This window comes from Pecten maximus, chromosome 6 (genome assembly GCF_902652985.1).
Source record: "Pecten maximus chromosome 6, xPecMax1.1, whole genome shotgun sequence".
Lineage (NCBI taxonomy): Eukaryota > Metazoa > Mollusca > Bivalvia > Pectinida > Pectinidae > Pecten > Pecten maximus.
This window is the reverse complement of record NC_047020.1, coordinates 1532183-1552861: the sequence shown is the minus strand read 5'-3', so window position 1 is coordinate 1552861 and position 20679 is coordinate 1532183. Positions and strand designations below refer to the sequence as shown.

Here is a 20679-nt window from a genome sequence, read left to right as displayed (position 1 = left end):
AAAACATTTGAGTACATATGTACTCTATTATATTATTAATTATGTTAAATACGGAGTTTGCTATCTTAAATAAGCTATTTAAATGAGTGTGTGAATCTTAAAAGTTATAATTTTTATATATTATTTGTGAAACATCATCATTTAAACAATGTGATTATTCAGGAAAAACAATAGATTGGAGGATCAATTCAAGTCTTAATGTCTGTATATAGTCTGATTAGTGACAATTTATAATTTATAATTCATCTTTCGCTACTCTTTTATATCTCAAACCTGTCTGTTTTATATATATAGTACCCCGATCATCAAGTCAGTCGGCCCAGACCCCGATCATCAAGTCAGTCGGCCCAGACCACTGGGTAGTAAGTCTGTGGGTAACACAGCCAGCGTCACCATCAGGAGTGTGAGGCTGATCAGGGCCCTAAGTAAGTCTGTGGGTAACACAGCCAGGGTCACCATCAGGAGTGTGAGGCTGATCAGGGCCCTCAGTAAGTCTAGGTAACACAGCCAGGGTCACCATCAGGAGTGTGAGGCTGATCAGGGCCCTCAGTAAGTCTGTAGGTAACACAGCCAGGGTCACCATCAGGAGTGTGAGGCTGATCAGGGCCCTCAGTAAGTCTGTGGGTAACACAGCCAGGGTCACCATCAGGAGTGTGAGGCTGATCAGGGCCCTCAGTAAGTCTGGGTAACACAGCCAGGGTCACCATCAGGAGTGTGAGGCTGATCAGGGCCCTCAGTAAGTCTGTGGGTAACACAGCCAGGGTCACCATCAGGAGTGTGAGGCTGATCAGGGCCCTCAGTAAGTCTGTGGTTAACACAGCCAGGGTCACCATCAGGAGTGTGAGGCTGATCAGGGCCCTCAGTAAGTCTGGGTAACACAGCCAGGGTCACCATCAGGAGTGTGAGGCTGATCAGGGCCCTCAGTAAGTCTGTGGGTAACACAGCCAGGGTCACCATTAGGAATGTGAGGCTGATCAGGGCCCTCAGTAAGTCTGTGGGTAACACAGCCAGGGTCACCATCAGGAGTGTGAGGCTGATCAGGGCCCTCAGTAAGTCTGGGGGTAACACAGCCAGCGTCACCATCAGGAGTGTGAGGCTGATCAGGGCCCTCAGTAAGTCTGTGGGTAACACAGCCAGGGTCACCATCAGGAGTGTGAGGCTGATCAGGGCCCTCAGTAAGTCTGGGTAACACAGCCAGGGTCACCATCAGGAGTGTGAGGCTGATCAGGGCCCTCAGTAAGTCTGTGGGTAACACAGCCAGGGTCACCATCAGGAGTGTGAGGCTGATCAGGGCCCTCAGTAAGTCTGTAGGTAACACAGCCAGGGTCACCATCAGGAGTGTGAGGCTGATCAGGGCCCTCAGTAAGTCTAGGTAACACAGCCAGGGTCACCATCAGGAGTGTGAGGCTGATCAGGGCCCTCAGTAAGTCTAGGTAACACAGCCAGGGTCACCATCAGGAGTGTGAGGCTGATCAGGGCCCTCAGTAAGTCTGTGGGTAACACAGCCAGGGTCACCATCAGGAGTGTGAGGCTGATCAGGGCCCTCAGTAAGTCTGTGGGTAACACAGCCAGGATCACCATCAGGAGTGTGAGGCTGATCAGGGCCCTCAGTAAGTCTGTGGGTAACACAGCCAGGGTCACCATCAGGAGTGTGAGGCTGATCAGGGCCCTCAGTAAGGCAAGGCATCAGGGAGGTACAGTTTCGGTAAGAAGCTTGATGACAGAACAATCGGGTGTTACAGTGAACATATTTCGTCTCCACACTTCGTATGACATTCCCCTGTGATGCAGTATTTGACTTGAATACCCGAGATGTTATGTAAAACAGACAGGTGTGAAGTATTGGTGAAATTGTCTTTTTGGCAATTCTTTTGACACATTTTTGCTTCTCATTTGGCATGACAGTGAGGGTCGGGAATCCAACTGGGCCCTCTGCCTCACATTCATCTACTGGGGGGAGGCCATCACTCGATTCTCATGGTGCTTCGACCAACATTGGTCATCGTTAGTGGACATAGATTTTCCATCTTTATCAAAATCACTTTTTTTTGGTCATGTTAACAAGGATTTGATGGGTTGTATGAAAACAGAAAAAAAAAATTGCTTTGTTATTACTTTAATTTCCTAGATAGTAGATACTATAATTAAACAATTGTACATAAAGCGAGTGTTTGTTTTTATTACTTGGGCAGGTGAGCTTATGGCATGGTGCAGCGTCTGTCGTTTGTCAACATTTCCTTTAAAATTGGTCTGGAGCATTATTGGGCAAAGATGATCCAATGTTTTATAAACGTAGCTAGAGACTTGTGGACTAGCGACCTCTCAATACAGACGTGTGAACTAGTGACCTCTCACTACAGACGTGTGTGAACTAGTGACCTCTCAATACAGACGTGTGTGAACTAGTGACCTCTCGCTACAGACTTGTGAACTAGCGACCTCTCACTACAGACGTGTGAACTAGTGACCTCTCACTACAGACGTGTGAACTAGTGACCTCTTACTACAGACGTGTGTGAACTAGTGACCTCTCACTACAGACGTGTGTGAACTAGTGACCTCTCGCTATAGACGTGTGTGAACTAGCGACCTCTCACTACAGACTTGTGTGAACTAGTGACCTCTCGCTACAGACGTGTGTGAACTAGCGACCTCTCGCTATAGACGTGTGTGAACTAGTGACCTCTCACTACAGACGTGTGTGAACTAGTGACCTCTCGCTATAGACGTGTGTGAACTAGCGACCTCTCACTACAGACTTGTGTGAACTAGTGACCTCTCGCTAAAGACTTGTGTGAACTAGTCACCTCTCGCTACAGATTACAGACGTGTGTGAACTAGTGACCTCTCGCTACAGACGTGTGTGAACTAGTGACCCTCTCACTACAGACTTGTGTGAACTAGTGACCTCTCACTACAGACGTGTGTGAACTAGTGACCTCTCACTACAGACGTGTGTGAACTAGTGACCTCTCGCTACAGACTTGTGTGAACTAGTGACCTCTCACAACAGACGTGTGTGAACTAGCGGCCTCTCACAACAGACGTGTGTGAACTAGTGACCTCTCGCTACAGACTTGTGTGAACTAGTGACCTCTCACAACAAACGTGTGAACTAGTGACCTCTCACTACAGACGTGTGAACTAGTGACCTCTCACAACAGACGTGTGAACTAGTGACCTCTCACTACAGACGTGTGAACTAGTGACCTCTCGCTACAGACTTGTGTGAACTAGTGACCTCTCACAACAGACGTGTGAACTAGTGACCTCTCACTACAGACGTGTGTGAACTAGTGACCTCTCGCTACAGACGTGTGAACTAGTGACCTCTCACTATAGACTTGTGGACTAGCGACCTCTCACTACAGACGTGTGTGAACTAGTGACCTCTCACTACAGACTTGTGTGAACTAGTGACTTCTCGCTACAGATGTGTGTGAACTAGCGGCCTCTCACAACAGACTTGTGAACTAGCGACCTCTCACTACAGACGTGTATGAACTAGTGACTTCTCGCTACAGACGTGTGTGAACTAGTGACTTCTCGCTACAGACGTGTGTGAACTAGTGACTTCTCGCTACAGACGTGTATGAACTAGTGACCTCTCGCTACAGACGTGTGTGAACTAGTGACCTCTCGCTACAGACGTGTGAACTAGTGACCACTCAATACAGACGTGTGTGAACTAGTGACCTCTCACTACAGACTCATGTGAACTAGTGACCTCTCGCTACAGACGTGTGAACTAGTGACTTCTCGCTACAGACGTGTATGAACTAGTGACCACTCAATACAGACGTGTGTGAACTAGTGACCTCTCACTACAGACGTGTGTGAACTAGTGACCTCTCACTACAGACGTGTGTGAACTAGTGACATCTCAATACAGACGTGTGTGAACTAGTGACTTCTCGCTACAGACGTGTGTGAACTAGTGACCACTCAATACAGACGTGTGTGAACTAGTGACTTCTCACTACAGACGTGTGTGAACTAGTGACCTCTCACTACAGACGTGTGTGAACTAGTGACCTCTCACTACAGACGTGTGTGAACTAGTGACCTCTCACTACAGACGTGTGTGAACTAGTGACATCTCACTACAGACGTGTGTGAACTAGTGACCACTCAATACAGACTTGTGTGAACTAGTGACCTCTCGCTACAGACGTGTGAACTAGTGACCTCTCACTACAGACGTGTGTGAACTAGTGACCTCTCACTACAGACGTGTGTGAACTAGTGACCTCACTACAGACGTGTGTGAACTAGTGACCTCTCGCTACAGACGTGTGTGAACTAGTGACCTCTCACTACAGACGTGTGTGAACTAGTGACCTCTTGCTACAGACGTGTTTGAACTAGTGACATCTCACTACAGACGTGTGTGAACTAGTGACCTCTCGCTACAGACGTGTGTGAACTAGACCTCTCACTACAGACGTGTGAACTAGTGACCTCTCACTACAGACGTGTATGAACTAGTGACCTCTCACTACAGACGTGTGTGAACTAGTGACCTCTCACTACAGACGTGTGAACTAGTGACCTCACTACAGACGTGTGTGAACTAGTGACCTCTCGCTACAGACGTGTGTGAACTAGTGACCTCTCACTACAGACGTGTGTGAACTAGTGACCTCTTGCTACAGACGTGTTTGAACTAGTGACATCTCACTACAGACGTGTGTGAACTAGTGACCTCTCGCTACAGACGTGTGTGAACTAGACCTCTCACTACAGACGTGTGAACTAGTGACCTCTCACTACAGACGTGTATGAACTAGTGACCTCTCACTACAGACGTGTGTGAACTAGTGACCTCTCGCTATAGACGTGTGTGAACTAGCGACCTCTCGCTACAGACTTGTGTGAACTAGTGACCTCTCACAACCGACGTGTGTGAACTAGTGACCTCTCACTACAGACGTGTGTGAACTAGTGACTTCTGACTACAGACGTGTGAACTAGTGACCTCTCGCTACAGACTTGTGTGAACTAGTGACCTCTCACAACAGACTTGTGTGAACTAGTGACCTCTCGCTACAGACTTGTGTGAACTAGTGACCTCTCACAACCGACGTGTGTGAACTAGTGACCTCTCGCTACAGACGTGTGTGAACTAGTGACCTCTCGCTACAGACTTGTGTGAACTAGCGACCTCTCACTACAGACTTGTGAACTATTGACCTCTCACTACAGACGTGTGTGAACTAGTGACTTCTGACTACAGACGTGTGAACTAGTGACCTCTCGCTACAGACTTGTGTGAACTAGTGACCTCTCACAACAGACGTGTGTGAACTAGTGACCTCTCACTACAGACGTGTGTGAACTAGTGACCTCTCACTACAGACGTGTGTGAACTAGTGACCTCTCGCTACAGTCGTGTGTGAACTAGTGACCTCTCGCTACAGACGTGTGAACTAGTGACCTCTCACTACAGACGTGTATGAACTAGTGACCTCTCACTACAGACTCGTGTGAACTAGTGACCTCTCGCTACAGACGTGTGTGAACTAGTGACCACTCACAACAGACGTGTGTGAACTAGTGACCTCTCACTACAGACGTTTGTGAACTAGTGACCTCTCACAACAGACGTGTGAACTAGTGACCTCTCGCTATAGACGTGTGTGAACTAGTGACCTCTCACTATAGACGTGTGTGAACTAGTGACCTCTCACTACAGACGTGTGTGAACTAGTGACCTCTCGCTACAGACTTGTGGACTAGCGACCTCTCGCTATAGACGTGTGTGAACTAGTGACCTCTCGCTACAGACTTGTGAACTAGTGACCTCTCGCTACAGACTTGTGGACTAGCGACCTCGCTACAGACTTGTGAACTAGTGACCTCTCGCTACAGACGTGTGAACTAGTGACCTCTCGCTACAGACGTGTGAACTAGTGACCTCTCGCTACAGACTTGTGTGAACTAGTGACCTCTCGCTACAGACGTGTGTGAACTAGTGACCTTTCACTACAGACGTGTGTGAACTAGTGACCTCTCACTACAGACGTGTGTGAACTAGTGACCTCTCGCTACAGACGTGTATGAACTAGTGACCTCTCACTACAGACGTGTGTGAACTAGTGACCTCTCGCTACAGACGTGTGTGAACTAGTGACATCTCGCTACAGACGTGTGTGAACTAGTGACCTCGCTACAGACGTGTGTGAACTAGTGACCTCTCGCTACACACTTGTGAACTAGTGACCTCTCGCTACAGACTCGTGTGAACTAGTGACCTCTCGCTACAGACGTGTGTGAACTAGTGACCTCTCACTACAGACGTGTGTGAACTAGTGACCTCTCGCTACAGACGTGTATGAACTAGTGACCTCTCGCTATAGACGTGTGTGAACTAGTGACCTCTTACTACAGACGTGTGTGAACTAGTGACCTCTCACTACAGACGTGTGTGAACTAGTGACCTCTCACTACAGACGTGTGTGAACTAGTGACCTCTCGCTACAGACGTGAACTAGTGACATCTCGCTACAGACGTGTGTGAACTAGTGACCTCGCTACAGACGTGTGTGAACTAGTGACCTCTCGCTACAGACGTGTGTGAACTAGTGACCTCTCACTACAGACGTGTGTGAACTAGTGATTTCTGACTACAGACTTGTGAACTAGTGACCTCTCACAACAGACGTGTGTGAACTAGTGACCTCTCACTACAGACGTGTGTGAACTAGTGACCTCTCGCTACAGACGTGTGTGAACTAGTGACCTCTCGCTACAGACGTGTGAACTAGTGACCTCTCACTACAGACGTGTGTGAACTAGTGACCTCTCACTACAGACGTGTGTGAACTAGTGACCTCTCGCTACACACTTGTGAACTAGTGACCTCTCGCTACAGACTCGTGTGAACTAGTGACCTCTCGCTACAGACGTGTGTGAACTAGTGACCTCTCACTACAGACGTGTGTGAACTAGTGACCTCTCGCTACAGACGTGTGAACTAGTGACCTCTCGCTATAGACGTGTGTGAACTAGTGACCTCTCACTACAGACTTGTCTGTTTCATTACTACTAAATGAATGTTAGGGAAGTTTGACGTATCAATTATGTCCCGGTGTTAACTGTAATGTATTATGAAATAGATATACGATATAACAATAATAATACATATTACATACCTGCATATTTGAGATGTTTGGGACAATTTATAGGTTTCGCCAGCTTCTTTTATTCGGTAATACTACAAATTGAAAGTTAACTATAGTGACCTCACTCTCTGAGGAAATCCTATACCTAGCCTAAATGTAAAAAAATCTCAGTAATAGCAGTTTGTAAGGTGACCTATACTCTCTACTTTTACATTACTCCCTCCTTCACAAAGTGTTTGTCCCCGAAGTCAAACAACCCAGGTTCTATCGCCCCAAGAAATCACCTCAATCTCTTATAGCTTTCACTTGGAGTGATATCGGCACCAAATCTGTAATAGGAAAGACTAATGAAAAACACCCTGCCCACACTCGGGCTCGACTTGACCCCTCTCACCCTCAAGGAAAACAATCACAAGTCTGAGCTAGTCAGGTGATGATTTATATAGTACTCTATATTTTTTCAATACTACCTATTTGAGATGTTTAAATCTGTATTCTCTGTAAATTAATAAAACCTACATTTTGTACTCGAGATATATTTCCAGAAACAATGTCTGTGATATGGATAGATTTGTGCGTGGGCAAAAATGATAAAACACGACTTTCTGAAAAGGCTGAGCGTCGAACACCTTGAGCTTGTGGTATTTAAATCAATAAAGGGAGATAATCAGTGTGCGGTTCAGGTCCAGCGACCCTTCAATAACGACTACATTCTATTTAGATCTGGCTGTGGTTGTACTAGATACTATATATTTGATAATAGTTGGTAAAACGTGTTGTGGACACGTACATGTATCGTTGACCTATAGTTATCGTATATATCTGTTGAGCTGTGGCCTGGTACGCTACGTTTATAAATAGACTGGCTGGGTTATATTAACTGTGTTTGCTGTTCGCCTTCCATCACCAAAGCCGGCAAAGGTATGTCGTACGTAGGTAGATCTATACGTTCATATCCTGTACAGGGTACACACGTACGTCTCCTGTACCGACTACACACGTATCCGGCCTGTACTGACTACACACGTCTCCTGTACCGAGTGCACACGTACCCGTCCAGGCGTCCTTGTATATTAACGCAACATGTACTACTATTCCCCTACAAATTAACATTTAATTAAGATCGTCAGCCAGAGTTAGCTCCCTTGTCAAGATTCTGTATGTTAGTTCTCGCTGTCCTGTACCCGTTGGTGAGTTAGGGAGTGATGGTTGACCAGGATTAGAGATCTGATTTAAACCAATATGACGAGTCGGAGGGACTCACTAAAGCCATCCAGTTTTAACTAATATGATGAGTCGGAGGGACTTCCTGAAGACATTCGATTTTAACCAATATGATATCTTATAAACGAAAGAACACAATTTTGTTAACGTCACATACTTCCAAAATATGTATCTATATAGACAGAAAATGTTATGGATTGATTCCAAACATCTTGGTTACCGACTGGTCTCAAATAATGGCTGGAATTGGAATACATCTGAAGATGACAGAAATTATATTGTATATATACAAAATAATGTATATCCAGTACACTTTATAACTTCGGTTTCATTTTCACATCTAATTTAAACAGTGTTAACTTTATCTTTATTGTCAGAGAGACTCTCCAGATACATAAATCGGTATTTTCCCGATTTCTGTGTCCGCGGTTAATTCGGACGATCCGTAACCATGGCGCATCGTTTTCTTGGAACCAATCTATAACATATCACAACAAAGTTTTGGCAGACCAGTCCGTAATATCTAAACAAAATTGTTTTCCTTCATTTTTGTAAATGTTGTAACTTGCAGATATTTGTAATATAAAATAATGGTGTCTCGGTCAGTGTTCTTATGAATACGTGATTTTGTAGCTTAAAGTGTAAAGCTACCTTTTGTCTTACTCCTGGTCAGATGTCTTGAAACGACCATTCGAATTCCCTACCGGGTCCATGACAGTGGTCCTTGGTCCGTGACAGTGGTCCTTGGTATAAGTATTACATACATAACTCGTCCACCAATGTAAAACGCTAATGTGTGCTCGTCAACGCGCATATTACGTAGGACAATAGACACTTACATTGTCACACGCTACAGTACAGTTTTTGACACTTACATTGTCACACGCTACAGTACAGTTTTTGACACTTACATTGTCACACGCTACAGTACAGTTTTTGACACTTACATTGACACACGCTACAGTACAGTTTTTGACACTTACATTGTCACACGCTACAGTACAGTTTTTGACACTTACATTGTCACACGCTACAGTACAGTTTTTGACACTTACATTGTCACACGCTACAGTACAGTTTTTGACACTTACATTGTCATACGCTACAGTACAGTTTTTGACACTTACATTGTCACACGCTACAGTACAGTTTTTGACACTTACATTGTCACACGCTACAGTACAGTTTTTGACACTTACATTGTCACACGCTACAGTACAGTTTTTGACACTTACATTGTCACACGCTACAGTACAGTTTTTGACACTTACATTGCCACACGCTACAGTACAGTTTTTGACACTTACATTGCCACACGCTACAGTACAGTTTTTGACACTTACATTGTCACACGCTACAGTACAGTTTTTGACACTTACATTGCCACACGCTACAGTACAGTTTTTGACACTTACATTGTCACACGCTACAGTACAGTTTTTGACACTTACATTGTCACACGCTACAGTACAGTTTTTGACACTTACATTGTCACACGCTACAGTACAGTTTTTGACACTTACATTGTCACACGCTACAGTAAAGTTGGGCATGAGTCATTGATCGTACAACATTTTGATATTCTGGCCGGGAAAGCAAAATGGCAGTCAGGCGGCCATCTTGGATTTTAAGTTTATGATTTTATTGCGTATACTACATGGATCGTTCCCAAAAGACAATACGATGGTTGGTGCCATAAACAAAATAAGATAATAGACGTATCTGCTAGGTCAGGTACACATAAAACACCAGACCGTGTTTAGAAGCTAAACATCAATGCATTTTGTGGATTCGCTAAGTCCGACATCCGGGTACCAGGGACCAGTTCGTGTCATGTACGTGTACAGTATGTTTCTAAAGTCTTTTATTTCTTTGTAGAAACCAGCATGATACTGACGCTGTACTTGACTGTTTGGCTGGCATCAGCTTCAATAGTCTCCGCGAGTCAGCCCGTCCCATTGGTCCACACTCCTTCTGGCACCATCCAGGGTATAGTTGTCCCGGTCCAAGGACGTGACATTGTACAGTTCCGGAACATTCCCTATGCTAAACCTCCCGTGGGGGAGCTCAGGTTTGAAAAGCCTGTTCCAGTTGAACCATGGGCCAACACATTGGACGGTACTAAGTTCGGGCCATCCTGTATCCAGAACGACAAGTTTTTACCAGAAATGTGGGAACCGCTAGACAATAAGGACATTTCAGAAGATTGTCTACAGCTGAATGTGTATGTACCGGACTCGGTATCAGAAACTGATAAAAAGCCTGTGATGGTTTGGATCCACGGCGGGGGGTTTACCGGCGGGTCAGCCGCGCTCTACGATTCTTCCTACTTCGCATTAAAAGATGTCTTGGTTGTGACCATTCAGTACCGTGTAGGACTGTTTGGGTTCCTTAGTACCGGAGATGCCACGCTTCCAGGTAACTATGGACTTTGGGACATCATTGAAGCATTAAGATGGGTAAATACCAATATAGCAGGCTTCGGAGGCGATCGAGACACGGTCACAGTTTTTGGAGAGTCGGCAGGAGGCTTTTGTGCAACCTTCCTGTCTGTCATTCCCAGTACCAAAGGACTTTTCAAGAGGGTTATAGTCCAGAGCGGCTCTGCAGCAGGTAACATGTTTATAAGCAAGGATCCGTTCCGAGTCGCGGAGAGGGTGGGCAGACATAACGGATGTATAACGGACACCGAGACAGCCATCGATAAGGAGGCTCTCGTAAACTGTCTCAAGGGTAAATCTGCTCAAGATTTGCTCAACGCACAGTTAGACCCTACCACATTGTTCTTTGGGGGGTTCTCGATGGAGGTGCATCTGTGGCCGGTCGTGGATGGTGACCTCCTTGTAAGGAGACCCATAGACATTTTAAATGATCCCAGGTCCAAGGAATTCCAGTATTTTCAGTCTATAGATTTGATAGCGGGAACTACCGACAACGAAGCGTCGCTGCTTCCATTTATAGCGTACCACCTCCAGGGTCCGATGAACTTTAACCTATCGGACGGTATACCTACCTCGGTTTTGTGTGACCTGTTCGCCCCAGCTATAGCCAAAGACATATATGAGGACAACACCATAGTGGCCGGCATTCTCTGTCAACGTTACAAAAAGGACAACTTGGCCGACCAAGCCAGAAGCTTGTCCGCTTTGTATGGAGACGCCCAATTTGTCGGCCCAGCTGTCTCTCTTCTCGACTTTCATTCCAAGGGGAGAGCTCACTCTAACACGTACCAGTACTTGTTTACACAGGAAATCGACTTTTATTTTCTGGCCCCAAGTTTCCCCTGGTCCGAGGGCGCGGGCCATGGCGTCGACTGTCTGTACATGTTCGGTCCTGCCGGCTTCAGTCAATACGAGTCCATTTTAACACCGGAAGGGACGTCACTTAGGGACGCCATTGTAACCTACTGGACTAACTTCGCCAAAACAGGGTAAGTCTTTTTACCGTATTGTAGCGGATACTGTATATGTTGTAAAATTTCAAAAAAAAATATCATCGATCTTGTCCGAGGAAACATTTAATTTTGAATTAAAGAAAACAATTAAATAGATGAAATAAAATATACTGAACCAATACCGGCAAGAAAATACACATTTTTATTGCACATTTCAACATTAATTATAAACAGTATCCATTGGTCCCTATGTCCCAAATTAATCGTAGTATTTAGTAGTATGTGCCACCGGACGTACAAATATAGAAGTCGCGATTCAGGAAGACATGCGACTTAGAGGCATACCACATCAATCTGTCTAATATGGTGGCTCGTTAGGGCCAAGTATCAAATCTCGCATTCTCGCACTCTCGACCTTAGGTCGAAAACGCGAGAATGCAAAAACGCGACGGCGAGGGAGCGAAAACGCGAGAATGCGAAAGAGCGAAAACGCGAGAATGCAAAAACGCGAGGGCGAAAACGCGAGACTAACCTCGCACTCTCGCCGTCCCGATTTCGCATTCTCGCCGTCGAGTTTTCGCATTCTCGCGTTTTCGACCTAAGGACCTAAAGAACGCGAGATTAGGTTTAAACGGCCGTCCTCGCACTCTCGCTTCCTCGCATATATATATATATATATATATATATATATACCAAGGTAATGTATATCCCTATATCTGTTCCTCCAGAAATTAAGCGAACTTCCTTACGCCAGGGAGCGTGAGTGCGAGGGCGGCCATTAAGGCATAATCTCGCATTCTCGCACTCTCGACCTTCGGTCGAAAACGCGATAATGCAAAAACTCGACGGGGAGAATGCGAAATCGCGACGGCGAGAGTGCGAGATTAGCCTCGCGTTTTCGCCGTTGCGTTTTCGCATTCTCGCCGTCGAGTTTTCGTATTCTCGCGTTTTCGCTCTTTCACATTCTCGCGTTTTCGCTCCCTCGCCGTCGCGTTTTCGCATTCTCGCGTTTTCGACCTAAGGTCGGGAGTGCGAGAATGCGAGATTTGATACTTGGTGTATAAACCAGACTAGGAGTGGTGTATAAACCAGACTAGGAGTGGTGTATAAACCAGACTAGGAGTGGTGTATAAACCAGACTAGGAGTGGTGTATGATTTCTACACGTGTACGGCGTCACGATAAACGTAATACCAGACTAGGAGTCGTGTATGATTTCTACACGTGTACGGCGTCACGATAAACGTGATACCAGACTAGGAGTCGTGTATGATTTCTACACGTGTATGGTCGTCACGATAAACGTGATACCAGACTAGGAGTCGTGTATGATTTCTACACGTGTATGGTCGTCACGATAAACGTGATACCAGACTAGGAGTCGTGTATGATTTCTACACGTGTATGGTTGTCACGATGAACGTGGTACCAGACTAGGAGTCGTGTATGATTTCTACACGTGTATGGTCGTCACGATAAACGTGGTACCAGACTAGGAGTCGTGTATGATTTCTACACGTGTATGGTCGTCACGATAAACGTGATACCAGACTAGGAGTCGTGTATGATTTCTACACGTGTACGGCGTCACGATAAACGTGATACCAGACTAGGAGTCGTGTATGATTTCTACACGTGTACGGCGTCACGATAAACGTAATACCAGACTAGGAGTCGTGTATGATTACACGTGTACGGTGTCACGATAAACGTGATACCAGACTAGGAGTCGTGTATGATTTCTACACGTGTACGGTGTCACGATAAACGTGATACCAGACTAGGAGTCGTGTATGATTTCTACACGTGTACGGCGTCACGATAAACGTGATACCAGACTAGGAGTCGTGTATGATTACACGTGTACGGCGTCACGATAAACGTGATACCAGACTAGGAGTCGTGTATGATTTCTACACGTGTACGGCGTCACGATAAACGTGATACCAGACTAGGAGTCGTGTATGATTTCTACACGTGTACGGCGTCACGATAAACGTACTAGGAGTTATATACTCAGAGTCAATGCAGAAGTTCCTCTAATTAAGTTTATTGTAAAATAATTCCTTTATTTACTTGATATACATTATTTTCAGAAACCCAAACGGTCCCGGTTTGATTCCATGGAAGACCTATGGACCTGGAGGTCGCCATTACATGGACCTGAACTATGAGCCAGTCCTTAGTCAGGATATTTACCAACAACGGATCCAGTTTCTTTTGGAAGAAATTCCGAACAAACTCCGTCAAAGTTCAAAGACTGAATTGTAGAATAATCAGCTGTATGTATGACGCATGACATTTATCTGTATGTATGACACATGACATTTATCTGTATGTATGACACATGTCATTCAGCTGTATGTATGACACATGACATTTATCTGTATGTATGACACATGACATTCACATGTATACGTATGACATGTGACATTCAGCTGTATGTATGACGTGACATTCAGCTGTACGTATGACATGTGACATTCAGCTGTACGTGTGACATGTGACATTCAGCTGTACGTGTGACATGTGACATTCAGCCGTATGTATGACATGTGACATTTAGCTGTATGTATGACATGTGACATTTAGCTGTATGTATGACATGTGACATTTAGCTGTATGTATGACATGTGACATTTAGCTGTATGTATGACATGTGACATTTAGCTGTATGTATGACATGTGACATTTAGCTGTATCTATGACGTGACATTCCGCTGTATGTATGACACGTGACATTCAGCTGTATGTATAACACATGACATTCAGCTGTATACGTATGACATGTGACATTCAGCTGTATGTATGACGTGACATTCAGCTGTACGTATGACATGTGACATTCAGCTGTATGTATAACACGTGACATTCAGCTGTATGTATGACATGTGACATTCAGCTGTATACGTATGACATGTGACATTCAGCTGTATATATAACATTCCGCTGTATGTATGACGTGACATTCAGCTGTATGTATAACACGTGACATTGAGCTGTACGTGTGACATGTGACATTGAGCTGTATGTATGACACGTGACATTCAGATGTATGTATGACATGTGACATTCAGTTGTACGTGTGACATGTGACATTGAGCTGTATGTATGACACGTGACATTCAGCTGTACGTGTGACATGTGACATTGAGCTGTATGTATGACACGTGACATTCAGATGTATGTCTGACATGTGACATTCAGTTGGACGTGTGACATGTGACATTCAGCTGTATGTAGGACACGTGACATTCAGCTGTACGTGTGACATGTGACATTCAGCTGTACGTGTGACATGTGACATTCAGCTGTACGTGTGACATGTGACATTCAGCTGTATATATGAAATGTGACATTCAGCTGTATGTATGACATGTGACATTTAGCTGTATGTGTGACATGTGACATTTAGCTGTACGTATGACATGTGACATTTAGCTGTATGTATGACATGTGACATTTAGCTGTATGTGTGACATGTGACATTCAGCTATATGTATGACATGTGACATTCAGCTGTATGTATGACATGTGACATTCAGCTGTATGTATGACACGTGACATTTAGCTGTATGTATGACACGTGACATTTAGCTGTATGTATGACATGTGACATTTAGCTGTATGTATGACATGTGACATTTAGCTGTATGTATGACATGTGACATTTAGCTGTATATATGAAATGTGACATTTAGCTGTATATATGAAATGTGACATTCAGCTGTATATATGAAATGTGACATTTAGCTGTATGTATGAAATGTGACATTTAGCTGTATGTATGAGCCATGACAGATACAACAGCCATGAAGTTGTGTCACAGAACAATCAGACATTTATAACTGGTGATTGTCTATCCTCACAGTGGTATAGTCCCAGAGCTAGGACATCTCAGGTGGATTAAGTCGGATGCCTTATAGTTTGTAAGTCACCACTACTTCAGTCCCTTGGAAAGTTGTGATATTGAAAGAAAGTTGTGACAAACAGGGAGTGGGGTGTGAACAATAACATTAAAGTGAGGGAGAAGTCTGAAAAATGAAGCACTCCCAACATCAAACAGAACATTATTTTCTATTTGTTGGACAACATGTGTACTGTATGAATTGTATAGCTGTGTGCCTTACCATGTCAAATTCTTATAGACTGTCAATATAAATAAATCTTAAGGTTGCTTGCTTCGTCTTTCTGTCAGAATCAAACCTTTGTATAGGCAATCAGGATCAGCTAGGTTATGGTGGTGAAGGGGGAGGGGCTGTGATGGTGGTGTAGAGGGGAGGGGCTGTGATGGTGGTGTAGAGGGAGGGGCTGTGATGATGGTGTAGGGGGGAGGGGGGCTGTGATGGTGGTGTAGGGAGAGGGGCTGTGATGATGGTGTAGGGGGAGGGGGGCTGTGATGGTGGTGTAGGGAGAGGGGCTGTGATGATGGTGTAGGGGGAGGGGGGCTGTGATGGTGGTGTAGGGAGAGGGGCTGTGATGGTGGTGTGGGGGGAGGGGCTGTGATGGTGGTGTAGGGGGAGGGACTGTGGTGGTGTAGGGGGAGGGGCTGTGATGGTGATGTAGGGGGAGGGGGGCTGTGATGGTTGTGTAGAGGGAGGGGCTGTGATGGTGATGTAGGGGGAGGGGCTGTGATGTGGTGTAGGGGGAGGGGCTGTGATGGTGGTGTAGGGGGAGGGGCTGTGATGGTGGTGTAGGGGGAGGGGCTGTGATGGTGGTGTAGGGGGAGGGACTGTGGTGGGTGGTGTAGGGGGAGGGGCTGTGATGGTGGTGTAGGGGGAGGGGCTGTGATGGTGGTGTAAGGGGGAGGGACTGTGATGTGGTGTAGGGGGAGGGACTGTGGTGGTGATGTAGGGGGAGAGGCTGTGATGGTGATGTAGAGGGGAGGGGCTGTGATGGTGGTGTAGGGGGAGGGGCTGTGATGGTGGTGTAGGGGGAGGGGCTGTGATGGTGGTGTAGGGGGAGGGACTGTGGTGGTGTAGGGGAGGGGGCTGTGATGGTGATGTAGGGGGAGGGGCTGTGATGGTGATGTAGGGGGGAGGGGCTGTGATGGTGATGTAGGGGGAGGGGCTGTGATGTGGTGTAGGGGAGGGGCTGTGATGGTGGTGTAGGGGGAGGGACTGTGATGGTGGGTGAAGGGGGAGGGGACTGTGATGGTGGTGTAGGGGGAGGGGGGCTGTGATGGTGGTGTAGAGGGAGGGGCTGTGATGGTGGTGTAGAGGGAGGGGCTGTGATGGTTGTGTAGAGGGAGGGGCTGTGATGGTGATGTAGGGGGAGGGGCTGTGATGTGGTGTAGGGGGAGGGGCTGTGATGTGGTGTAGAGGAAGGGGCTGTGATGGTGGTGTAGGGGGAGGGGCTGTGATGGTGGTGTAGAGGGAGGGGCTGTGATGGTGGTGTAGGGGGAGAGGCTGTGATGGTGGTGTAGAGGGGGAGGGGCTGTGATGGTGGTGTAGGGGGAGGGGCTGTGATGGTGGTGTAGGGGGAGGGACTGTGATGGTGGTGTAGAGGGAGGGGCTGTGATGGTGGTGTAGGGGGAGGGGCTGTGATGGTGGTGTAGGGGGGAGGGGCTGTGATGGTGGTGTAGGGGGGAGGGACTGTGATGGTGGTGTGGGGGAGGGGCTGTGATGGTGGTGTAGAGGGGACTGGCTGTGATGGTGGTGTAGGGGGAGGGACTGTGATGGTGGTGTGGGGGAGGGGCTGTGATGGTGGTGTAGAGGGGAGGGGCCGTGATGGTTGTGATGTAAATGACATAGGTTAGACTACATGTTTATCTCCGTAGGAAGTTGTTATTGATTGTTGTGACATTAAATGTTATTAAAACTACATGTATACATCTATGAATAGGTGTTATTAGTTCTCTGGCCACATTTACTTTCAATATGGCCACCACAGCAGCCGTTTTCAAACTTTAGAAATATCCTTATTATTATCATTACATTATCATTACAACAGCCCATAAAATGGTCAATGGTGGTTAATAAAGGGTGTCAAAGAAAACATCAAGCAAAATATGTAAACTATGTTGGTATATTTAACAAGATGTTCACTCACCTGGTTCTACAGCAACTTTGAAGTTGAATTAGGTCATTTCTGCATTAGATTTAAGCCTATTTGACCCATGTGATCTTAAATGTAGGTCAAGGTCTTTCGTTTGAACAAATTTGGCAGCCCGTCTCACAAACACACTACAGGCCAAATATCAAGTACCTGTGCCTCTTGGTAATTGAGAAGTAGTCATTTGAAGATGTTAGCCTATTTGACCACTGTAACCTTGATTGTAGGTCAAGGTCCTTCATTTGAAAACTTGTAGGCCTTCATCCCAGCATGCTACAGGCCCAATATCAAGACCCCCTGGGTCTCTTGGTTATTGAGAATAAGTCATTTAAATATCTTAGCCTATTTGACCCCTGTGACATTGAATGTAGGTCAAGGTCTTTCAATTGGCCAAACTTGGTAGCCCTTCACCCTAGCATGCTACAGGCCCAATATCAAGTCCCTGGGCCCCTTGGTTATTGAGAAGTCATTTAAAATGTTTAGCCAATTTGACCCCTGTGAACTTGAATGCAGGTCAAGGTCTCTCATTTGAACAAATTTGGTAGCCCTTTACCTCAGCATGCTACAGACCCAATATCAAGTCCCTGGCCCCCTTGGTTATTGAGAAGAATTTGTTTAAAGATTTTAGGCTTTTTGACACCTGTGAACCCTTTAGGCAGGTGAGCTAAAAATAGATAAATGTGGCTATGGTAAGTCTTATGAAATAGGTCGACAATTTTCATATTGTTCAAACCGTTTTGAATAGAAGTTTTGCAGTGATATAAACGATCTCTGGTAGGTTGTAGGTCAGTAAAATCCAATAAGATATGTTTAACAGTAAGTGATACACTGAGTTAGTCCCCACACTTCAATAAGTAAGAACATGTTATATATATATGATTTATTCAAAGATGACCATGGACAACTTTGTCTCGGTAACTGTCTCTATAACAAGGAGATAATTTGTTGTTTATACATAAAGACCCCCAGTCATTTTACCACTGTCATGTTTAAAGTTTACGTATAAATGGCTATAAAATGGTTTAAATCGATAAAATGAGGTTTAAAAACAGTTGGTTGAAGTGATACGTTTAAGGTTGGGAAACTGTAACTAGCTATAAGAAATAAGACAACAAGCTGGCAGTATTCAATATTGTTTATTTATTGTTTATATTGAATATATAAATGGCACATTTGATGTTGTGTTTCTAGTCAATATGTGAAATTATAATATATATATATCTATATTAATAATAAATGATTTTATTAAATAACATACATATCTCTTGGTAGTAAAAAACAAAAGAAAATATAGAATTCTGTACATAATACAACAATAAGGCAATTATAGTGAACTGAAAACACACATGTGAAACTGATCATCTAAAAATAGGTGATACAGCAAAATGTAATACAGACATATAGATACAGACAGGTAAACGGACGGATCATTAACCTTACCTACACTCATCAACCTTACCTACAGTGGAGACCAGTGACATTCACAGACAGGTAAACGGACGGATCATCAACCTTACCTACAGTGGAGACCAGTGACATTCACGGACAGGTAAACGGACGGATCATCAACCTTACCTACAGTGGAGACCAGCGACATTCAGACAGGTAAACGGACGGATCATCAACCTTACCTACAGTGGAGACCAGCGACATTCAGACAGGTAAACGGACGGATCATCAACCTTACCTACAGTGGAGACCAATGACATTCATACACAGGTAAACGGACGGATCATCAACCTTACCTACAGTGGAGACCAGTGACATTCACAGACAGGTAAACGGACGGATCGTCAACCTTACCTACAGTGGAGACCAGTGACATTCAGACAGGTAAACGGACGGATCATCAACCTTACCTACAGTGGAGACCAGTGACATTCACAGACAGGTAAACGGACGGATCATCAACCTTACCTACAGTGGAGACCAGTGACATTCAGACAGGTAAACGGACGGATCATCAACCTTACCTACAGTGGAGACCAGTGACATTCACAGACAGGTAAACGGACGGATCATCAACCTTACCTACAGTGGAGACCAGTGACATTCAGACAGGTAAACGGACGGATCATCAACCTTACCTACAGTGGAGACCAGTGACATTCACAGACAGGTAAACAGACGGATCATCAACCTTACCTACAGTGGAGACCAGTGACATTCAGACAGGTAAACGGACGGATCATCAACCTTACCTACAGTGGAGACCAGTGACATTCACGGACAGGTAAACGGACGGATCATCAACCTTACCTACACTCATCAACCTTACCTACAGTGGAGACCAGTGACATTCAGACAGGTAAACGGACGGATCATCAACCTTACCTACAGTGGAGACCAGTGACATTCACAGACAGGTAAACGGACGGATCATCAACCTTACCTACAGTCATCAACCTTACCTACAGTGGAGACCAGTGACATTCAGACAGGTAAACGGACGGATCATCAACCTTACCTACAGTGGAGACCAGTGACATTCACAGACAGGTAAACGGACGGATCATTAACCTTACCTACAGTGGAGACCAGTGACATTCACGGACAGGTAAACGGACGGATCATCAACCTTACCTACAGTGGAGACCAGTGACATTCAGACAGGTAAACGGACGGATCATCAACCTTACCTTCAGTGGAGACCAGTGACATTCAGACAGGTAAACGGACGGATCATCAACCTTACCTACAGTGGAGACCAGTGACATTCACAGACAGGTAAACGGACGGATCATCAACATGACCTACAGTGGAGACCAGCGACAAAGGCATTTTGACATACACAACCAACATCATAATTGTCCAGTTTATACCAGAAAAATATCAGTAATATTTTGGTAGTCTGACTGAGGGATCAGTTTACCTGGGTATTTTA

At 45.3% G+C, this 20679-nt stretch overlaps 2 protein-coding genes across 3 annotated transcripts; one reads left to right on the top strand and one right to left on the bottom strand.

The window, feature by feature from the left end:
• The first annotated feature begins 7857 nt into the window (after positions 1–7857).
• LOC117328689 (liver carboxylesterase 2-like) lies at positions 7858–15922 on the top strand. Of its 2 annotated transcripts, XM_033886175.1 has the most exons (3): positions 7858–8045; positions 10227–11778; positions 13838–15922. In XM_033886175.1, exons 2-3 carry the CDS (start codon positions 10235–10237, stop codon positions 14010–14012), a joined length of 1719 nt encoding a protein of 572 aa, XP_033742066.1. In that variant the 5' UTR covers positions 7858–8045; positions 10227–10234; the 3' UTR covers positions 14013–15922. The 2 variants fall into 2 exon arrangements, with proteins under 2 accessions (XP_033742066.1, XP_033742067.1); XM_033886176.1 differs by lacking the exon at positions 7858–8045 and having other exon boundaries at positions 10062–11778.
• Positions 15923–15971: 49 nt separating this feature from the next.
• Positions 15972–17492, bottom strand: LOC117329938 (extensin-like). The gene has a single exon (XM_033888169.1). The coding sequence runs from the start codon at positions 17490–17492 to the stop codon at positions 15972–15974; it is 1521 nt and encodes a 506-aa protein (XP_033744060.1).
• Between the last annotated feature and the right edge of the window lie 3187 nt (positions 17493–20679).